General features: G+C 33.5%; 1 protein-coding gene across 6 annotated transcripts; it reads right to left on the bottom strand.

The window, feature by feature from the left end:
- Window positions 1-344: 344 nt before the first annotated feature.
- On the bottom strand, window positions 345-22,996 carry LOC111504010 (muscle LIM protein 1). 6 transcript variants are annotated; one of them, XM_023158485.2, is made up of 10 exons: window positions 22,839-22,996; window positions 22,086-22,221; window positions 19,226-19,382; window positions 17,167-17,293; window positions 12,302-12,398; window positions 10,187-10,271; window positions 4,925-5,221; window positions 4,600-4,732; window positions 3,709-4,099; window positions 345-1,139 (listed from the first exon to the last, which is right to left on the bottom strand). In XM_023158485.2, exons 2-10 carry the CDS (start codon window positions 22,198-22,200, stop codon window positions 1,066-1,068), a joined length of 1,476 nt encoding a protein of 491 aa, XP_023014253.1. In that variant the 5' UTR covers window positions 22,201-22,221; window positions 22,839-22,996; the 3' UTR covers window positions 345-1,065. The 6 variants fall into 6 exon arrangements, 4 of the variants coding, with proteins under 4 accessions (XP_023014253.1, XP_023014246.1, XP_023014261.1 ...); XM_023158478.2 differs by lacking the exons at window positions 10,187-10,271; window positions 12,302-12,398 and adding exons at window positions 9,008-9,104; window positions 12,510-12,606; XM_023158493.2 differs by lacking the exons at window positions 345-1,139; window positions 3,709-4,099; window positions 4,600-4,732 and adding an exon at window positions 9,008-9,104 and having other exon boundaries at window positions 5,048-5,221; window positions 22,839-22,994.
- Window positions 22,997-23,618: the final 622 nt, after the last annotated feature.

A 23,618-nucleotide genomic window follows, 5' to 3' on the forward strand; every position in this document is an offset into this window, starting at 1 on the left:
TGTCCTTGTGATGCCAAAGGAGAGAAGTGATCTCTGCGGCTTCTCTATAGGCCTTTTTTCGAAACGGGTTTCAATTCGATAACTAAACGGAGTTCAACAACAGTTCGAGCAGCTGCAACAAAGATAAATGCTCCAACTCCTGGTCTCTCATGGTTGCGGACCATGCAGTAAAACAAAGTTGGTGTTCCATTTCAAAATTTCGGCGATGACATCATTACTCAAAGATAGATCACCCTGTATATTGACTCATTATTTTCAATAACAGTAAACTAAAGAAGTATTTTTTGGTGGGCTGCTATATGGAATCGAATAATGAATGGAATTTTGAAGAATGAAAATACGACTGATTTTTGAAATTTTATTATAACATTTCATTATGAGTTACAACTAGACAAAAAATATCATAAATTATTATATCATCAGCATGAACATTAATGAATATTACTTTTGCAAAAGCGTGAAGCTGTCGATAGACCATGAAAATGGCCGATGTATATATATACAAAAAATTCCCAGGTTTTCCTGGTCGTTCGAGGAAGTCTTGTCTATAAAATATCAACTGGCATATCTATCAATCAAAACACATATTCCTATTTTTGATTCATCATTTGATTTTTCGATTTTTTGTTTTGAACAAGTATTCTGCTGATAGACATAGCAGTTCTTCACTGGCAATCGGAACCAGAATCCAGCATCTTTCACTTCTCTCTCTTTCCCTCACAGACAAAATGGAATAAAAACACGACATCCAAAAATTCTTTCAAAAAAATATGCGCTCCAAAGCATAAATACTATTAGTTGCTTGCGACTTGCAAGCTTGTTTATTTTTAGACAGTCTTAACCAACTACGAACAGAAGGGTATTCTTTAGATCGTTTTGTTCTCGACTATTACAGACGAAAGAAAGAACAATAAATAAGATCCCCGGAGTGATATGATTTTAGTTTTCACGTTTTTTCTCTTTTTGTTTCAGTCAATTTCGTCTATTCCATATAAAGGAGTGTAACTTTTCTGAACTACAGCATCCTCTGTATCTATTGATTAAGAATGTTTTAATTTCGATAGCTTAAGCCATGGTAAGGGTTCCTGCACCCATACCAAACCCAACGCCTTTAGGACCAAAGTTTCTGCCGTAGCAACCTGTAAAAAAACATTTTCTATTATTGACCGAGTTGAAAAAATAATTTTGTAAAAATAACAAGAGCTACATCCACAAGTTATATCTGAGATATCGTTATTTTACCTATCATCATTCTGAATAAAAAAAGAAAAAAATCATGAATGCCAAAGAACGTTCTACTGGCCTCGAACTGTGTGAATAAGTTTGTCTGTTGAGAAGAATCAACCACTACAGATAACGACAGTGAGCAACTACAAACGATGTCGTGAAATGATTGTATTTGTTGGTTGGAGGTTTTATTGAACAATGAATACAAGTATTGCTAGTTAGTATATTCATTGTGTCAAAATTGTCAAGAGGTGTATCTTTCATTGGAAAACGACATGAGGTCACATCTATGGCTGAGACGCAATTGAGTGATACACAGCAAAGCTGACTGTCATGAATCTGATCATGAGACTTTGATGATAATCTCCGACACCTCACCATAACCTTACATGACCTGTATCTGCAAGCGAGTGTTCAAGAAAATTCATAGTCAAGTATAGGGTATGAATGTTGGTCCATATGACGTCGTTGATAGTAATATACCTGGTAAACTCTACTGATTAGAACTTCTCAGTAAATATACAGTGCTGGTTCTGGCTCAAAATCCCATGTTTTTTCTTATGGAGCTTCATTTTGCAAAATTTCAGACTTTCGAGCGGAACCTTGTGGAACACCCAACTCGAGGTAGGTATGTTCGTTAATAATAGTCGGATTGTCACGTGTATCACATCAAATGAAAGTAAAAATAAATAATGTTAGATTTATAGACGAAGTCAGAATGACACTAAGGAGTATCTTCGTTGATAGAAAGAAAACTAATGCAGAATTCATCGACAAAGAGAAAAACAAAAACGATACAATGAGGGCACTAAGCGGCATCTTTGTTAATAATAGTTGGATCTCAACGTGCAACACATCAAATGAAAGGGAAACTAATGCAGAATTCATCGACAAAGAAAAAAACAAAAAAATGCCAAGAGGGCACTAGGTTGTATCTTCGCTTATAACAGTGGCATAGGAAAAAAAATGTTAAAATTATTGACAAAGAAAAAAGTCAAAGATGATGCCAAGAGATTACTAATTTGTATCTTTGCTAATAACCATGGCATCGTCTTTGTTTTTTCTCTTTGTCGATGAATTCTACATACGTTTCATCTTCATTTGATGTACTGCACTTGACGATCCGAATATTATTAACGAATATACAACTTAGTGTCATTCTGATATCATCATCAAAAGTACCTCAACAACATGGATACGTTTGAAAATATTTCAGGCAGATGGGTCATTAGATAACACACCATCAAAAACTGAAATCACTGACAAATCTGGAAAACTGAATTGAAGAACCGATTGGAGTTATGCAGAAACCGCAATAATAGTAAAGAGGTATAATTATAATATAATTACAAGACAATGCATATTCAGGTTCCACTGATGAATAGGGAAACAGGGCATAAAAGTAAATGAGAACCACTTTGTGGAGAAAAAGTGGCGTGTACTGACTACAGATTGTAATCAATGCAATTTCACGAGACGAGATCTCTCTGTAAATCCAATCTTTAAATTGAGATATCTGGGAAATTGGATAAACCTAGAAAGCAACGAAAGAAGAAAGGGTGGCAAAAAGTATTCATACATTGTACTCAACTGCAGTCCAGAGAGGAAAATAGAGAAAACTCTGCCCTATTATTTCAGAAGAAGGTATCAACAAGAACGAAAATGATGAGAGCATCTAGAATTGTTTAAATGCAGCCAGAACATCTATGATATTCATCAACTTGCTGTAACATAGAATAATAATTGTGTCAACGTTATCCAACGTTTTTTTTTTGCATTCAGTGAAAGAAATCATCATCGGCTTGAAACCGTAGAGTTTAAGGGAGAAAACAATATGATGAGGGTCTCAAAATGCTAAGACATCATGAAATAGAAGAAATATGATAAAATTTATGGTATCTTGTAAAAAAAGATGGAAAAAATGAATAAAGTGATAAAATTCATTGTGGAAATTGAGGAGGGATAAAAAGAATTAGGTAACTAATTCAGATATCTGTCAGAAAAACAGCACTCTCACTGAATCTTTATTCTCCAAGAAGTTTCAGTGAGAGGAGCAGATAAGGTTTCCAATCATAAAACTTTCTGCAGGAAGATTTTGATTACAAAAAGTGTCATATAAGATATTCGTCTCCTACCAAAGAAACGAAAAGAATGGATAGAAAAGGAAAAGGGGGAGATCCAGAAGAAATTGTGTTGAAGAATTAGATGAATCTGGTAAGAGTGAACATGAAACACTAATAGACTGACTTATGATAGAGACAAATAGGAAAATTGGGTCGAAAAAGATATGGAATCTCAATCCTACATTTGAAATTCCAGAAGAATGAAGATCCACCTGAGGATATACCTTATTCATGAAATATTTTTGTTTGCAGATCTTCAAGCAATAATATCCTAATTGAGATTATGAGATTACTTCCAAGAATGATATGATATTCTATATCTAAACTGAAATTGCACTCCAACCTCTATTGAGCTCACCTCTACAGTAGATATCTCCATTGGGTCCATCGTTAAGGATTGTAGAATCCAGGGAGCGGTTGCAATCGGCACAGCTGAAGCACCGCTTGTGCCAAATTCCGTTTTTGCTGATCATCTGCTCAGCAGCGTAGACGGAGTATCCGCAGCGGCGACAACCTTGACCTGGGGCAGCTTTGGGGCCGCTGTTGGGTCTGGGGTCATGAACAGCCGGTGCGACTGCACCATCGGAGCATACCAGAGTGGGGGCGTGTCCGAAACCAAAACCTTTGGGTCCGAAAAGTTTTCCGTAGCAGGCACGGCAGTGGATTTCCTTGTCAGGTCCGTCGCAGGCAAGAACTGAATCCAGTGGACGGTGGCATTCAGCACAGTTGAAGCATTTCTTGTGCCACATCTGGTAGCAGGAGAAATTGATTTCAGAATACATTTTTGAAGGCAAAGACTGAATAAGTATTCATGAAAAAAAAATTTGTACATTATTCAGAAATATACCGGGTATCCTAAAAGACACTGTGCAGACTGATGTATTCGAATTGTGGAGAAATACGAGAATGTTAGAATTTAGTATATATCTGCAGGCCGTTCCATAAAAATAATCTTCATTGAATAATTAGTTCAGAATGCGGATTAGTTGAAAGAAGTGACGAAAAACAGTGAATACGTGAAATGAGTGGAAAAATTGTAAAATATAACAGTTGTAGTTCTGAATCGTTAGTTAAAATTATAGAATTTCAATAAACCTGTCACATATTCATTATCAAAAATCCAAGCATAGACCTTACAATAGTGGCAGCGATAGTTCATATTTTTTTCAAAGATATTTTATACCACTATAATTGTGATGATATTTTTCTATAAAATTTGCAAATTCCAACTCTATGAAGTGATACTCACGGTTCCTTTCGCCAGCTGCTGTTCGGCAGCAAAGACCATTCCTCCACATCTCGGGCAACCTTGTCCAGGAGGGGCCTTAATCGAAGTCGTGTCGGGGTTGTAGAAGGGTCGGCTTGCGGAAATTTCGTCCTCGCTAAAAAAAAAACATTTCGGAACTGTAATTTCAACTATGTTTCAATTTGTGAAAACAATATCAATGAAACTTCTTATGAAAATCATTTGTTTGGTTATATCCACATCACAAATGTAAGATTTTAAAGGAATATTGACGAGGTTTTTATGTTTACTTTTGATCATACTGACTACTATGTGAATCGTAACTTACGTTAAGCCGTCGGTTTGAAGGAAACCAGATCCACAAGCGAAACCGTATCCGTGAGGTCCCCATTTTTTGCCGTAACAGGTTCTGCAGTAAACATCGCTATCAGGTCCATCACAAGCGTTGATGGAATCCAAAGTCTTGGTACAGTCTTTGCATTTGAAACACTTGCGATGCCACTGACGACCCTTAGCCAAGACCTCTTCAGCAGCGAAGACTACCCCTCCACAACGAGGACATCCTTGGCCTGGCTTGGCTTTGATGGTGGTAGTATCGACCAGAGTAGTTTTGGGAGCTTGATCGCTAATGAAATTGTGGAAAATATTGATGAGAGTGCGTGAAGATTAATAATTTTGAATATATATATATATATATATATATATATATATATATATATATATATATATATATATATATAGTATTCTCGAATCATTAATTATGCCACTGAAGAAATAAATCCAATACTTCATAAATAACAGTAATAATTATTGAGAAATTGTAGATTTATTGAATGTACGATATAGTTTTCCGTAATTTTTTTTCAATTTTGTTATTTTGAATACTAATACTGCCATTCAGTTTTTCTCTCCCCATATATAGTCAGATAATTGATTAATTTAATTACCTAAACGAAACAATCCATAAGTTGTAGTGAAACTAGTTGAATGAAATTAATGATAATACTTAGTAATTTATTTTAGGAATGGATTTCTGGTAAGATAATGCGAATCAATTCAATCAATGTGATCACTGAATATTGATTAATTTTTTAATTCAATAATGTTCATACTTTCCGGATGGTTGTAATGCTTGAACTGAACCTTCTAGAGAGTATAAAAATTAATAAATTCAAGAATTCCCAATAATACTTATACTTCCAAGTGAGTTTATCTACATTTTCCTTAGAACTCAACAATATTGACATAAATTGATATTAATAGTAATTCCATTTAAAAATTCGAATTTCATTCAGTATTGTAAATTTTTTTCTGGATTTCTTAAAATTGAAACGATATAATATCTGTAAATTATTAATTTACAGTTAACTGGTTCTTCAATTTCAGTTGAGTTCTAGGATTATTCTCGATATAATATCTGTCAATTACTAATTTCCAGTTAACTGGTTTTTCAATGTCATTTGAGTTCTAGGATTATTCTGATTGTGAATTCGAAATACTGCATGTTCAAAGTTGTTTTGAATCATTTGAATGTTTTACTGTACTCAAAGTGTAGAAGTTTCAAAATGTTTTGATTTCATCATTGAGGCTCTAACTATTTTACGAAACTATTTTATATGAGGAAACTCAACATAAATCATCCTGCATTGTAATACATATAATCTTGACAGACAAACTGTATTCATAAAAAAACTACACAAGAAACACGAAATAAATGAATAACTTTCTCAAAACTTTTGTTTTTTTCTAAATTGTGATGAAAAGTTACAAATTGTACTGTGATGTTTGAACCTTCGACAACACAACTTCAAACTGTTAAACATCCGGTAAGATAGGATTCTTAGAATCGAAGATACCCTTTCTTGAGCCTAACTAGAGTGTGAGATTATAATCCAAAAAAGTATACAGAATTGAATTATTTTTCGAACGAACAATTTCACAAATATTTCATAAAAAATATTTCCGAAAACCTTACACAGATACTCATCAACAAACACCTTAAGGTGGCTATTTTAAAATAAATATAAAAAAGGAAAAGGTTCTGGCAGTCCGATAATTCACAAATGATTGCAATGATTGACGAAAATATAATGTGGGACAAACTGGTTGGCATTTGGAAACACGGATGTCAAAGCATACTATGAATACAAAAAGCTCTTCTTTGAAATATCAGACATATCTTTCGAAGATTCTTCTCAGTACAATGATTTACAGTTCCCTACTCGGCAAATTTCACACAGAGAAATATTAGTGGTTTGAATACAGCATATTGTAATGGATGAAAATAGTTCAAAATAATATTTATTGCAGTGTCGTACCCTTCACTATTTCCGGCACCAAATAATGATATTATAGTTTATTTTTTCGAAGATATAATTGACCCAAACTGCAAGCAATTTTCCCATTTGAAATTGTTGGATTAGTAAATCTTTTGAATAAATAATTCATATAAAGAAGTCACACTTTACACTTACTGCTAATAATGAAATATTCATTGAAAATATTTCAAACATGACTCATCCATGATTTATTTTTACCATTAAAAATTATCGAAGAATGAAAATTCTTTAGTGAATGCAAGGCAAGGTCTGGGTGCAGTTTATATAACATGTGAGGATTTTTTTGCAAAATTTATTTGCAAGTTACTCAAGTAATACATATTTGTTACTATTTAAGTGTTTTCCGGGAAATGATTAACTACTTTTGGAAACTGTATCAGATCAGAAAATATGTCTTAAATGATTTAGAAATGAGTTGTTCAGTGGCATAATAAATTGTGAATAAACTAGTTGCAACTTAATTTTTCTGTATATTTCCCAATATGTAAAAAATAATTATATACGCCAATAAAAAGATATTGGTTAGCATACGATTTGGAATGAAGTATACACTTCATATCGAAGCACTATTAATGAATTAAAAATAACTTACTTTCATCAATTGATATGTTTTAAATAAAAATAGTTAATTCATCTATAATCTTGCATGGGGTCGTACTTTAAGGGGAAAACTCTTTTGCTTTAGCTCTTTGCTCAGCTCTTCGACGATTTTGGACCCATTCATAAAGCTTTTATTCGACATAGTTGCTATTGGATGTTCAAATGACATTCACGGAGCATTCTCATAATAGCCCTGTTTTCAGAAGCCATTTTTCATTGAAGTCACAAACTGAAAAGAGGTTTTCTTAAAATCATTTTCCTTAGTATAAAGAAAAATATTTTGGACGTATGAATATCAAGTACAATACGTCACTTCTGAACGGAATATTATATTCAGATTTTGATGAGATTATAGAAAGAAGTGTTCAAAAAGTTGAATTTGATATGAAAACATTTCTTCTTCAGTTTTTTCATATATTGATCACCTAAATAGTGCTTTCGCTTTTCTGGGAAATATAGAGAAATTTCTGAGAAATTTGCAATATTAGCAGAGCTGCAGAATTGCGATTGCGTAATTAACTATGACTATACTGTACTGAAAACGGTATAATTCAGTGAGTGCAAAAAACTCTTGAAGTTTGATTAAAAACTTGCGTTCTACCTTTATTTCAGGGATATTTTTTTAATAATTGCCATACACTTTCCATTGAATGATCAGCATCGTGTTGAAAAAATATTGACACTAATCTACATGTAAACTAGTTCGAGGTCAAAGCTCTTTGTGATTAGCTGATCGTTTTAAGTCCAGATATCTGAATCTGCGGTTCACCATAAAACATTATGATATCGAAGATATACGGTTTAAAAAGTAATAAACGATGATGGTTAGTGACTCAAGCAACATTTTATTCTAAACAATGATCAAACGATTACGTCTAGTTCAAGATATTAAAGGAAATTCTCAACTTTGAGGATTGAGGAGAATAATTCTACGCATGTGTATGTTAACAATAAAACAGGAACATGAATAAATATCATGTTATTTATGTTTTTTCATAAACATTTCCTGATTCATGAAAAATAGAAAAAAATATTGTCATTTCCATGCTAATAATGGAATTGAAATTTCAATAAAAGAAGTGGATTCATTGAACATTACTATTTTATTATTTCAATCCCGATATGGAATAATCTCAACATAACCTCGAAATTGAGGGATTGAATTGAATTCAATGGATTGGATGAATTCCATCAGACTCTAAACTCTTTTGGGTAATTCATAATACGACATTTTCTTCCATATTGGAAGAATGATAATTTTGATCGCTCTATATCCTGCAAGGTGAGCAGTTATTCATCATCTATGTTCACAGTTTTATGCTGCAATAAAATGAAAACAAACTTCAAGAGTCGAATTACTTTTTTGGTTGCACACAATAATAATTAGTATGACTGACAGAGGTTTATCGAACACACGTATAACAATCAAAAGACACGACCACAAAACGATTGAATATAATATTTGATTATACCTCTGCCATTCAAGATCCAAAGCATCAGACATAAGCCCTAGGAAAAGCCCCCCTGCGTGTCCAATTCCACGTGGGCCGTAGCGTTGAGCATAGCAAGCTATATACACAAAATATGTTGAGTTAACAAGCACATCTTGGGAACAAGGGTAGCGAAATCAATCATTTCATCTTTAGAGCAGAACTTTTGAATGGTGAATGTATTGCAGAATAGTATAGTTCCCAGGAAAACACAGACTCAAACATATTTTTCCAAGTTATTATAGCCTTTAAGCTGATGATGAATTGGAACAATGTTATTTTGGAAGTTCAAATAAAAAACAATATACAAAATGCATTCATTGCAAAATAAAGATAGGTCAATTTACGCGTTATACGTTAACTGTATTTCCGATTCGAATACTTTCAATATACTGACAAAAATAGCATTACGGCTCTGTAGTTTAAATGGTGACAACTCACTATCTTTGTGGATCAAGTTTTGTATAATGACAGGTAAGTAATAGGTTAAATTTTGAATCAATAAAATTCACTTTCAAGTTATTATTCATAATAAATTTCAGAAAATTATATGTTTATATAACTGAATATTCATCATCTATAGAAAAATAGATGATATTATGTGAACCAATTATCTTAAAATTGATCACAAATCAAACAGCTCAACACACCAGTGACTAAAAGAATGTAATAGAGAAGTGATTTATGTTGATGCGAAAATATGTTGCACAGTAATGTCATTACCATAAAACAGATTCCCTGACTCCCAATTTCGCTTTTATTAACATTTACATACTAAGTTTTTCATGGTTGTTCATTTCAAGTTGTCCAAATGTGATCGAGACTCGTAAATTTTATGATTATGTTTTTTAACGTTAGTTATAACTTCTCAACCTTGTTTGAATATGAAAGATCTGATTTCTTAGTTGTTACACTTGTGAAAAATGATCTATGTTTGAATAGACTTTCGATTTGAAATCGTTGGAAAAGCTATTTGAATCTGTAATACGTGGAATTTGGACCAATTTACAATTTTCCTGTGGCAATGTCACAAAACTAGATAAGTGCGTCTGATAAGAAATAACTTGTTTGTCTAGTCATTCACCATTCATTCGTTCCTGAACTATAGAACGATTGAACTTTCCTACAGTTGAGCGACTCAGCAAAAAACTTCTAATTTACCTCACAGCGAAACAATCGCTCTGGAGAGTACCACCACCTTGGCCATATCCATATCCTCTGGGCCCAAATCGCTTTCCATAACAAACTGTGACACAACACAACAATTATATTACGTGATACGTAGGAATCTATCATAACCTTCATTGGCCCAACTCTTTTGCTATTCTTTTGTATAAAAAATGTTCACAATCAAACGTATTTACCAAAACAATTATTAACTATAGTGGAGATGATAAGTCAAATGGAGTTGTTTATAAAGCATTCAGTTATTCTGAAAATTCTGAATTCTGGAAATTCCAATGTTTCTCAGATGTAATATCAAATGCTGATAAAGGGTTATTATCTGATTGTTGCCTTTCTGAATAACTTCTCAAATTCTGAACAGGGCAACATGGACAGAATTTGTATGAAAAGAATAATTTTTAGTACTTTTTGATAAAGGAACCAATGATGTGGCTTTGGCATCGGAATATAGAAATTTTATAGAGGACAAGCGAAGTATGATCAACTCAAAACAGAAAATGTTTCCACTGTTACGATCTTCGTTCGGGTTTGAAGGACGTCGTGGTTTGGAACGGTACCTAACGTTTCGCCAGCACGAGTGGCTAGCTTCTTCAGAGGTTTATTCATCTTGATGGTTCACCGATGACTCGTGATTTCTAGTTCGTAAGCTGTATTTATATTGACTCAGGTAGCCCGCCTCTCTAGTTATTGCGTTGTTATTGGCCGAAGTGTTGTTACCTGCTACCACATTAGCATCTTTTAGTATGAGATTCCAAATCCGGTTGAGCGTTATCGCCTCCTCTTTTCTATTGTAGTTTTCTGTATGTTCATGGATTTCTATGGCTTCCCGTACAAGCCGACTGTGGTATCCATGATCGGGTGTTCCGCTACTGCCGATTTTTCTATTTGACCTAATTTACAGTCTCTACGATGTTCATTCAACCTTGTACCCATGGATCTTTTGGTGGTACCGATATAAACTTTTCCGCAGGTGCATGGTATACGGTACAGTGGATAGTGGATATATTTTGTCTTTTGCAGATATCAGACTTTGCTCTATTTCCTGGTGGGCTTGAACACTGTTTTTGTATTATGTAGAAACGCACGTGCAACCATTTGAATTTCCTCCCCATATTGACTTGTAGAAGTTTTCAGTTTCATGGCCTTATTGATCCCGGTTACACTGTATCCATTCAATCTTAAAGTCACTTGAAAATGTTCCAATTCTTCTTGTAGGTGTTCCGGTTCACACATTTTAGGTGCACGTTCCGTCAGAGTGTTGATAATTCCCTGCTTTTGACTTGGATGATGATACGAAAGTGCATGCAGATATATGTCTGTGTGTGTCGATTTTCGGTACACTTTATGTGTCAGTCAGTCTTCGACGAGTACATCTAGAAAAGCTATTCGTTGTTCCTGTTCAGTCTCCATGGTGAACTTGATGCTAGAGTGTTGAGCATTTATGTGGTCCAGAAAAAGGTTCAGTCTATCCCTCCCATGTCTCCAGATAACGAAGGTGTCATCCACGTATCGTAGCCAAGTGGTTGGTTTGAAATCGAAAGCGTCAATTGCTCCATGAAGAAGTTGGCTATCACTAGGCTGAGTGGACTTCCCATCGCTACGCCGTCTAATTGCTCATTGAATTGCTCATAGCAAGTAATTCCAGTCCAAATAAAAAATACTTGGGAATTTTAGAATTCTACTATTGAATGGACAGAAATATCCACTGGAAGAGTTGTGAGTCTACTTTTCTATTCATAAATAGAATTTTCACAAAAAGTATGATGCTTTTCTTAAATAACACTTCTGTAGAAGTATCGGCGATTCATCAATAAAACTCGAAATGATAACAATTTCTTCGTGAATATTTTCAACCTTGAATTGTAATTCCACAAAAGAAATATTCCGTGTTCAATGTCGTGAATTAGTAATATGAAATAAAATTATAAAAACTCTAACGCTTTTGGTTTCATAGTAGCGCATACTTGATCCTAGTATTAGCATAAATTCCAAATTGTAGGACTCAAAGCATATCATCAACATCGTGTATTTAGGTTGGGCCAATATAGGTTTCTGCGACAAAAACATCCTCAAAAATACTGGAAAACAAACCTTTGCAATAAATATCCTTGTCAGGACCTTCAGTTACATTAACGGAGTCCAGGTTCTTGGAACAATCACCACATTTGAAGCAGGACTTGTGGAAGGCCTTGAATGAAAAACACACATCAATGTTAAAGGGACGGATACAAAATTTGTTATCAGGAATAAACAGATTCACGGAAACCCTCATGCCAAAAATTCAATAGTGGGCTTGTACCTCTGCAATATACCATTCCATCTGGTCCATCAGAATGAGAAGTGGAATCCAACCATCGATCGCAGTTGTTGCACCGGAAACATATTTTGTGCCAACCCTGGATAGGTCATTGTTAAAATACAATATAACAACTATGAACTGGATATTCAAACGATAGCATGAAAAAAATCGTAATATAAAAAATTTCATGCTACGCGTGTTCATATTTATGTTTCTGTTTAGTTCAAACAAAAATACTGGTGACACATTAATCATTGCACATATTAAATTCATGAACACAATTATATTCTATTTTCAATTAGGTAGTATTTTTATTGAGTTTTGTATTGAGATTTTAGAAATGTGGAATTGTTTTTTGAAGTGTATGCCACATGACAGTATTTTGCATAAGAAGTAAATCAACTTTCTAGTCTTGCACAGTTACTTATTTCATGAAGATATAATGAAGAAAAGAGAAATTAAACTTTCTATGTTTTTACCACTTTTATTTATAACTAACGTTACTGCAGTTTCGTCCTGTAGGGACATTTTCAAACTTATACAATAATATACAATACACAATAATATACAATATGCAATAAATATTCACTAAGGTTTATTGTATAAGTTTGAAAATGTCCGTATAGGACGAAACTGCAGAAACGTTAGTACAAATAAAAGTGGTAAAAACATAGAAAATTTTATTTCTCTTTTCTTCATTATGATTTCCTACCACGTAGTAACGGCTACATCCATCAATTCATGAAGATATATCTTTCAATATACCTACTTCTAAAATTTCATAACCGTAAAGGCAAATGTCACAGTTAACTTGAATATCTCAGTAGTGAGGCTCATAAAATAAGGTCAAGGGCATAAAAATTAGTTGTGAGTTTTATGAATCAGGAATTCATTTCTACATTTTATGACTGTCACAAAGGTAGACATTATTTTGTTTGACAGTATCAGTTATCATGGCCAGTATTGACTGGTTCCAATATAAAGTCGAATATAAGAGATGATAATATTTATGATATCAGTGGAGAGACAACAGAATGAATCTTTATTTTCCCCTCTGATGATATTCATCATTTTTTTTCAATAAGTAATACTATTTCATCAAACATCCTTCATTACTATGGGTCAGAAAGTAGTCTCACATCAAGTTCATATATGATCCCTGAATTATCAGGGGTCATATACCTATGGTATGCGACTTGATCAGAAAATAAATCAATATCAAAATATTTATACATGAGTATACTCATTGTATTGCACTTAGATGAAATAGGGTTGTATGAATGAGACCTTTTGAAGACAATGCAACAAAAGGACAGAGACAGCTCGTCTTTTCTCATCCAAATATGAGACACCAGACCAGAGAAGGCAAATTATGGACCAATAAAATTAAGTCCAGGAGAATATTACAAATTATTACAGGGAAATATATTTTTGGAATTCGTTTCATGAAAGAGTGGGGAAAATTAAATAAATCCCTGAGGCTACAGTATTTTTCGAACAACTTTTAGACGTCAACTGAAAAAATTATAAATTGACAATTTATTTAAACATACAGGATCTTTCCTAAGTACCGTTCGAAACTTCAGAGGATGATTCGTTAGGTCGTTTTAAGAAAAAAACGTTCTTATGAACATATGTCCGGAGTTAATTCGTTTGTAAGATACAGGGTATAAAATATTATACCTACTCTTACATTGATTTGGGTGAAATTTGCTACAGTTATTCGACGTAATAAGGTGCTTATTTAGCCCCAACTAGATTGAAATTATTAGATCCAGTGGAGTCTCAGCGGGCATTACAGTCAACAATATTGTGAAAAAAGTACGCCACCGACTTGTTGCTGTATTTTATTTTTTCAAATTATACAACTTTTTCGTTTTCGAGCTTCGTTGCTTTGTTTTCGAGAAAAAAAATTGAAGTCACTTTTCATATCATAAACATCTGCTTTGGAGACCAGTGATAGTGTTGTCATATTTTACTAACACTGAAATGGTTGACATGCACTTCACGCAGAATTTTCAGGACAGATAATTTCATATGCTAAAACATTCAGAAGGCTACATGCATGATTATGTGAAACTGGGAGTCTTAATAAAAAATGCAGGTGGTGGTGGAAGACCAGAAACTGTAACAACTCCTAAACTAGAAGAAGCTGTACTTAATACGACAGAAGAAGATCCTTCAAATAGTACCAGGAAGATTGCACTGCAGCTCTGCAGAAACCGTTTGAACAGTTCTAAAAAGGAACCTCCTATACCCATACGTTATTTGAGAAAGTCATTTTCAGCAACAATTTTCGTTGTTGAAAGTTTGGGAGGGAATGATTGGTGACTACCTAATTGGCCCATTTTTATATCAGCATAATAACAGGTGAATCCTACACGGACTTTTTGCAAGATCATTCATGTATTTTGTTAGGAGAAGTGCCGGTACTTTTAAGAGGCAACATGTGACTCCAGCTCAATTTAGAGTTCTTGCTAGTCGATATCACCTACCCTAATAGCTGGATTGGACGTGCAGGACCTCAAAATTGTCCAGTTTGCAGTTCTGAGTTGAATCCTCTACATTTCTATTCATAGGGTTATCTGAAAGCTCTTGTTTATGAAACTCCTGTACTAGATGTGAATGAGTGAACCTAATAATTTCAATCTAATTTGGGGTGAATAAGCGCCTTATTACTTCAAACAACTGTATCAAATTTCAGCCAGATCGCTTCACGGATATTTATGATATTTCATAAAAGCCGTTTGTTTCTTTAAACTTCAACGTCTGGTATCTCAGAAACGAAGCAATTCCGGACATAGAAACTTTTTTTTTAAAACAGGGAACAACCTGTATACTCATCTATTGAAATACAAGGATTTGCAGAGTTGAATGGTGGTTAAATGCCAGGAAAAATGGAGGAGATATTCAACAATAGTGTGCATGGAGGAGATATTCAACAATAGTGTGCATAAATTGTATAAAATCCAAATGCCCAATCGCTGCCAAAACATTAATCGTTTGAGGGTATTGTGTGTGATCTTCTCTCATCCAGTGAGGATTTTCCGTTGACCAGTAGCGGCAATTTTGCCGATTAGCATGACCGTTAAGAGACAAAGTACACTCATCAGAAAACATAACGTCTTCTAATTGGATGATATTGTTATCCAACATGTTCATCATTTGCTCACAAAACTAAGTTCTTCTATCAAAATCGTCTTCCATAAGCTCCTGAGTAGGTATCATTTTATAGGGATGCATTTAATTTTATTTTAATATGTTCACTATCGATATATGGCTGACATTGAATGTAGTGGATGCCTGTCTACCCGATGTAAGTGGGTATTCCTCAAACTCAAAAGCATCACATCTAATTTGAGTGCAGCATTCATTGCATTGGCAGCTGATTTTTTGACCTAGCTCGCGAAACTGCTTCTATATTTTGCTCATTGTTCCTTGAGATATGGACGGTAAATAAAAAAATTCTTATGAAATAGGCGAGCTACTTCCTGTTGTGTTAGGGTTTCTTCTCCAAAACTAATAATTTGTAAAACTGTTATTTTATGTATTTCCACTAATATAATCATTCGTCAGACTCGAAGTTAACGAACTTTGAACTCAAATTAAAATACTGATAACTAATGTTGCAACATACAAAACAAGTTGACAAGGCGTTTTAAAAACTAACGTTGCCACATAAATTATTTACAGTTTTTCAAAGGATACCATCTGAAAAGAACATTGCTATGGTTTTTGCTCACTTTCTTATTATCAATACCATAACATGAAATTTTTGACTATATTGCAATAAGTTTTTAGTGTATTTAGTCGAATTTCGGTAAACACATGATTTTAATTTGTTTTATCTCAATTGTTGCAATACACTTGAAAGCGATAACGATACAGAATGAAAAGAACTTTCAAACGACATATCACAAGCCTATATTTCCCATTTGAAAAATTGGGGGTTTTACCTGTCATTCAACGGGGGTTGAAGGTAGGGGTAGCATTTTTCCGTTGAAGTATGTCAAATTATAATTTAAATTTGACATGTTTCGAGATTTTGTTAAAATATTTACCGTAATCGAAACAATGAATTTGTTCCATTTGGCTTTTACACACTGTATAATTATTTATGAAGTTTCAAAATGTTATAAATAGTTCTTGTACGAAAGTTTTTCGGTTTTCGAAACTAAAATAATTTTTTAACTCTAAGTATTCTGCGAAATATCCAAAAAACACTATAGAATTGCTCTGTTTTATTTTTGAAATTTACACATAATTTTTATGTTATGAAGTACACTTTGACCAATATGTCATCAAATTTTCAGATGAAACCTATCCCATTACGAAGTTGATATATTTCTCACATTCACTGAAATCTCACTATTTCATTTGAGGAATAAAATGGAAAAACTCAAAACATGACCCACTTTACTACAATTGCAGAATAAAAGGCACTTAATTCTCAGCGATGACTGACTTTTTTGTATTAATCTGTCTCTTGCAGAGGCGTACGGAAATTATTCGAAACAGACGAGGAAAATGATGATAAAATATATAAAATCACAACCTTGACAACAATGTTTTCGTTTTAATGCAATAATATTTCTGGGAATTTAGTGCCTACTATTATGGGATTGTACTATACACAATTTAAAATAAAAATACTCACTCTGCCACGTGCGAGCATTTGTTCAGCAGCGTAGACATAGCCGCCACATTTGGGGCAACCTTCTCCTTCAGGGGCCTTTGCAATGGCTTTAGCCAGAAGTGGGGCTCTGGACACAACTATGTCATCCCTACAATGAGGTTATTTGTGAAATTGCAGCCAACAAATGTGCCGAAGTGCAATATAATACAAGAATTAGAAAGCAGTGTGAACGAATAAGAACCAGCGTGAATAGAAATACTGTAACGTGCTGTAAAAGCTGTTTTGCTGAAATCTAATAAAGTGATAATAAGTAAAATGTAACAGGAGAAGGTGATTTTAGTCCCGAAAACTCCTACATTCTACACTGAAAAAAATTATTTTAACATTGAGGGAACTCTCCTTATCCCACTACAATAGGTTAGGGATGAACGATACTACTTTGTTAATGTGCGGTTTAGCTGACAGTAGCCATGCTGAAAATTTTCAAACAATTCTCACCGTCTGGGTTTTTCACAACTTTCCAACACTATCGACACAATTTAGATCACATACAACACCTTTAGGACACTTAAGGATGGGAAAGGATATTGAAGATATTCAAAAAACGGGATTTTATAATTCAGCATAGAAAGCAACTTTTCAACTTACACAGCCATCGTTTTTTGAATATTGCTTTGGAAACACATACTAACTTCTCCAAGTGTGTTTTATTCATTCAATTATAACAAAATAATCGAAGTGTATACTTAATTTATATATATGAAAATTTATAAATAATAAGTTCTAAATTCTAAAAACTTTACATTAGTGTAGTGGGATGATGGAAAAGAGGGTTGTTTGAACAGACGACTGCTTGACAGTTGGTTTGGGCCGCCTTCTTGGTGATTCCATTTTAGTTGCTAGGGGAAAAAGGAACTATCAGCTCCAAGTATTGTATCATTGGCATTAGCTCATGAAGTGAGCTTGAAACTTTTGGTTAGCAAAAAGCAAAGTCAGTTCTTGGACAAATGCTTCTATAATTCGAATTCACTTTAGAGAAATGTTGAAGGTTTTCTAAGAAATACTTCGTGGATCAGAGAAACATTTGAACAAGAACAACAAGAGATAAGGAAAGCCCTCAATCTGACAGAAAATAAGGAATATAAATAGCTGACGACAAGTGTCTACTCATACTGAGGAGACAAATTTAATCATCATTGAAATTGAAATTATAACTACACAAAAACTATAGCACTGGGTTTGTTCTGCTAGTATTGCGTTTTCGAAATGTATTGGACATAGGCTCTTCTCTATAATCAGCATTGTTTAACTCGAACAACTTTCTACGTAAGCATGTAAGCATGTAAGAAATTCCAATTGATATAAAATGATACTTCAGCAAACATATTAGTTTTGAGAAATAGTTTTTGAAATGAAAGTATTCATGAAATAGTATATTCGTCTTATAGGTATTGATTTACATTTTTTACTCTTAGAACTTAATGAGTATCAATAAACATGTATTGAAGAAGAAAGGCTGAGAATAGTATGCGTAAAAAGATGGAGAAGTAGAAAACCAAAACCTTTCTTTTCAAAAAAATTACGTTTCAGTTCATTCAGTTGCTGGAATGATTGTTTTTTTCGTATTATGTTGATTGTTTTAAACAAAAGTGTAGAAAAAACTTAATTACACACACTCGACTCAGTTCTATTTTGATGATTCTATTAGGTTTTTATCAATCTCTATATATTTTCCAAAAATGTGTTGAAAAGTACGTTATTGTGAGACTTTTATTCAAATAGTCAATAAAATAGTCTTAAAAGACCAATTTTACAGTGAATCAATTTAAGAAAAAATCTAAAATGTTGATAAAGATGAAACTCCCTTTTCAGGACTCTTCATATATTTTCCCCGACCTCTAAATTTTCACAACAAATTACTGTATTTAATTGCATAAAATTTCGAATGTATGCCTCCTACTGGTGCAGGGTCGAATGGACCCACTCACTTTGAACCTAACCTAACCCCTACTAGTTGGATTTTTTTTTCAATATATGAGTGATCATGTGTGTGATGTGTTTTTGTAGAATGTGAACTTACCCTTGGAGATGAGCTCCAGTATCCATACTGAGACATCCAGCACCACCACCGAATCCGTACCCTTTAGGTCCGTATTTGCGGGCGTGGCAGTTTTTGCAGTAGAGTTCAGCTTCGTGTTCTGTTACGTTGGTGGAGTCCAACATTTTTCCACAAAGTCCTGGAGAGATTGAAAAGAGATAAAATAAATCCAACACTGCTTGTGCAAATAACGGAACAGAGAGAAGTAATGAGCGTTATACAAGCAACTTATCTTCAAAACTCTCTAACATAGTACAGGAATTTTAGTGGGAAGACTTCAGATGACTTTAAGAATGAATTTGTGTCAACCATTTCAGGGAGAGATGAAGTCAAGTACTTTTACTCATTCGTCCATGTTATGAATATTTGTGATGCACTGTTTGGAACCTTTGGTGTAGTAATGAATATTACTGGGGTTTTTTTCCAACACCAAACCGTTATTTCATCACCTCGACACGTGTTTCGATCACCAAGTGATCATCTTCAAGAGAAAAACTAAACTGTTTAATCTTCCTCTTGAAGATAAAATCACCTGGTGATTGAAACACGTGTCAAAGTGTTAAAATAACGGTTTGATGTTAGTAAAAACCTCCAGTAATATTCATATTGAGAATAGTTTGGGAGGCTACGACACTTTAATTTTCTTTTGAAAAATATAAGTCATTTGACAAAGAACTGCAATTGATAGTAACGTGAAACATTCTGAATTTGTATTGGTTGAAGTTATTGGGTATGATAATGTTTCTTGTTTCACATCATTCAGGAAAATTAAAAATTGTTGATGGTATTATATGAAGAACTGTCATAAATTGATTCAGGTGAGATTATATCTTGTCAAATTCTGCTAATCTGCTAGGTTGGTATTGAGCTTTTCCTACAAAAGTATACTAGATTCATCTAGATTCAGTCTAGTACATTTGTGTAGAAATAACTTCAAATTAGCACCAAAAAAAATCAATATATGTTCAAAAACCTATAGCTTGGTTTCTTTCAGAATCAAATGTTGTTGATAGGAATAGATTTCGCAAATATATAAAGCCAAAGAACTTCTTCTCAAATACTATAAAAAATGTTTTTAGCCTTTTGGACCTAGTTCATAGATTCTAGAGAGGTAAAAGGTAGCTATAGAAGTCTACCATACCAAAATTGATTTGAAATAAATGAAAACCTTTGCTGTTTTAAGTTTTTTGCGATTACTTTCGTCGTATTTCGTTAAAGTATTTACTTTTTCCTCAACTCATAAAAAAATATCTACTTGCATCACATAAAACGTCATCTTTAAATATTTTTCCTCAAATCTCAGCACTTTTTCTCAAATCTCAGCACTTTTTCTCAAGTATACATATCCCTTTCGGTATCATACATGATATATTAGCAAATTCTGGATATTTTTTTTGGTTTTCAGGTGGTATGAAAGAGCAGAAGATGGATGAACAATTGATTGAGGTTTAAAATAAATTTAATAGTGAAGTTTCGAAAATTCCGTCGTACTCCATTAATTTCAATGAATTTGTAGACTTTAAAACATTATTAATTATTATATTTTTTGTTTGAAATGGAAGTGTGCGTGTAAGTTCATTCTTCAGCGCTTGAAGTGGATTTCAATGAATATTTATTTACTTTGAATATTTTCAGCTCAATTCACTGAAATTATCAAACTGTTAGAATTGAATTATTTTCAAAAATATTATTGAGATATTGTAATACAAAAGGGTGTATATTTCATTCATATTCAGAATATAATCTCTGTGCTTAACATTTATCTGTAATAATTTTTGAACGAGCTAGGGTTTTCCAATTTGTTACTTTATTCGCAAAATTTATCAAAAGCTAGTAATAAAAGTATAGTAATCGAATTACGCGCCTGAACGGGATTGTGTTAGATATATTCTTCATAGAATAAATTGAGAAACACATAGTCATTTTTCAATAGAAAAACAATTTATTCTAGATGGTATATTTCACCAGAATATTCAATATGTTTGAAATTAATTTTGTATTTCATTACAGAAGCAGGTGGTATTCCGATAATATAATTTTATGTGAGTAAACTCATCGATCTTCAGGTGATTTGCTTTATCTTCCATTTCGTAATTCCCAGTCGAATATAGTGTTGAGAAAAACAAAAAAGTAAAATATAGGTATGTCTTAAATGAAACTTTCATCCGGAAAAAATTTAAAAATGGATCAATAATCGAATTACCTTGAGAATAGATTTCAACTTGAATGAATGAATGAAAGATTTGTACCAATCCCGATTTGCCATTCCGAATACTTTAATCAGACTGTCCAAAATCTATATATACACACTCGTATACACACATTTTGATAGTTATCATATTGAGTATGAATTTCATCAGACTTTCATATGAAAAAGGCAGACTGAAATTATCGATATTCATTTAATATTTCGGTATTTCCATTGATAGTTTTTAAATTACTACTCCTGTTTTGATTCCTTTTCTGTTTGAGAGTTGAAGATTTGAGTATTGCCATTTTTTTATTTCGAACTTCAAAGTGTGATTATTCAAAAAGAAAATAGTTGCCGAACCGCTCAGAGCATTGATATCCAATAATTATTCATTAAATTGATGAAGGAAAATTTCATTTTCGTTATTTTTTTTCAATAATAACCCGAAAGATCTTCCTCATATCCTTATAACGAATGAATTAGGGAAGTAATATCAACTCCGACCATTTTTAACTCAACAAGTACAGTTAATTTAATTCTGCTTTCATGAAAAACAACTGAGTAATGAGAACTTGCAGTGCACCAGTATCACTGGTTTCAACATTATCAAAACTCGAGAGTAGTTTCTGTTCATTATCAATATTTTCTTACCGCATTTGAAGCATGATTTGTGGAATTTGTATCCTCCAGCTACACGTTCTTCAGCAGCATAGACGGATTTGCTGCATTTGGGGCATTTTGGGTTCTCAACGGGTTTGAAAGGCATTTTGTTCTATATGCAGTCGATCTGAAAAGACATTTTCCCCAATTAACTCCCAATTATTATTATATTAGGCTGCAAGGGATAAGCTGAAGCTCATGGTGAAAAAAAAATAGATTGAGATTTGTAGAAACTGAAAATTCACACAAAATTTTCGAGTAAATCAGTATCTCTTTTTCTAAAACTCGGCAATAGCTTTGAGTAGAAAATTAAAATTTGACTCTTTGCTTCGAAGTGATTCACGTTTGTTACAAATTTACTACGTCCACAAATCCAATCGTTGCGATTGCCAAAGAATGCAAATAAATTCCATCGAACTTCAGTCCACAATGAAAAGCAAAAATCGAATCATGTTATTCCAAACATCCAAAAATACTAAGCATCTCTCTACTGGGTCACTTGGCCCAGCGCCAGTGGCGTAACATTACACAAACACACCGAGTTAAAAATAGAAATAATAGTTTCCATTGGCCGTGAGCCAGCTCAGCTCTAGTAGCTGATACCAAATATGGCAACATGCAGGTGAATGCACAGCATTAACTTTCAAGCTTCACTTCAAAATAAACACTTCCACTAATACAAAAAAGCCGGCTTGAAATATGTAACTGTTATCACTCGCGGCAAAGGGCTCAAAAGGCACGTACCTTATCGGAATCGTGTATGTATGGTGGATAAGGCCCTTTGTGTCCTCACTACAACCACTAATTCGAGTGTCTGAAACCTCCGGAGCTTGGGACTTAGTCTATAAAGCAGTTTGCACACGGCCCTAAGAAGTAGAGGGGTCGCAAACTCATAGTCCTGTGTGAATAAGCAATTCACTGTTCTATTTTCGAAGCGATGCATATAAGATGAAGTGGATGTAGTTTTTGGTTAAAATCCACACCTTTTTCAGAAATTCGATATCACCTTACCTGAGCGCGAGATTTTTTGGACGTGCTGAAAATTTTCAGTCTTCGAGAAGTATTTGCGAAATCACGCTGTTTTCTCGTTTGACCTGCTTTGTTTATTTGTTTATAGTGCAAAGATCAAGTGTGAACATCATTTGTCGCGTTGAGATATTTCAAGAAAGGGATTTCACTTTTGGAATGCCTGAAACAATTTCTTTAAAGAGATGAGAGATCAACGAAATAATGGAAAAAGCAAGGTTTATCTTCACGTATTTTTAAAATGTAATTCTAGATTTTTCTCACTGTTAGAGATACGTACGTTCACGTGAAAAATAAATATGCTTGTTCGAGTATTTTATTATACGCAAGTTATTTCGGGAACAGGGAATTTCTTCAATGAATTCCATGGTTTGCTAAGATTGTGAAATTCTGTAGTTCGTACACTGTTTTCTTCTGAAGTGAATGTGATTGATTTCACTGAATCGAGAAGAAACATATGAGAAATCCAACCTGCCGGCAAAAAAAATTTGTTGTAAA

This window comes from Leptinotarsa decemlineata, unplaced genomic scaffold (genome assembly GCF_025532065.1).
Source record: "Leptinotarsa decemlineata unplaced genomic scaffold, Ldec_3_MD MMD2_tig00026336_RagTag_RagTag, whole genome shotgun sequence".
Lineage (NCBI taxonomy): Eukaryota > Metazoa > Arthropoda > Insecta > Coleoptera > Chrysomelidae > Leptinotarsa > Leptinotarsa decemlineata.

Bases quoted from the DNA above. Each gene is read 5' to 3' on its own strand.
- LOC111504010 (XM_023158478.2), bottom strand. From the start codon at position 22,200: ATGCCTTTCAAACCCGTTGAGAACCCAAAATGCCCCAAATGCAGCAAA. The intron at 9,105-12,509 runs GTACAAGCCCAC...TTGTGTATATAG, and splicing joins TGGAATGGTATATTGCAGAG to CTTGCTATGCTCAACGCTAC. The intron at 5,222-9,007 runs GTATAATCAAAT...CAATTTCATTAG, and splicing joins TTGGATCTTGAATGGCAGAG to CGATCAAGCTCCCAAAACTA.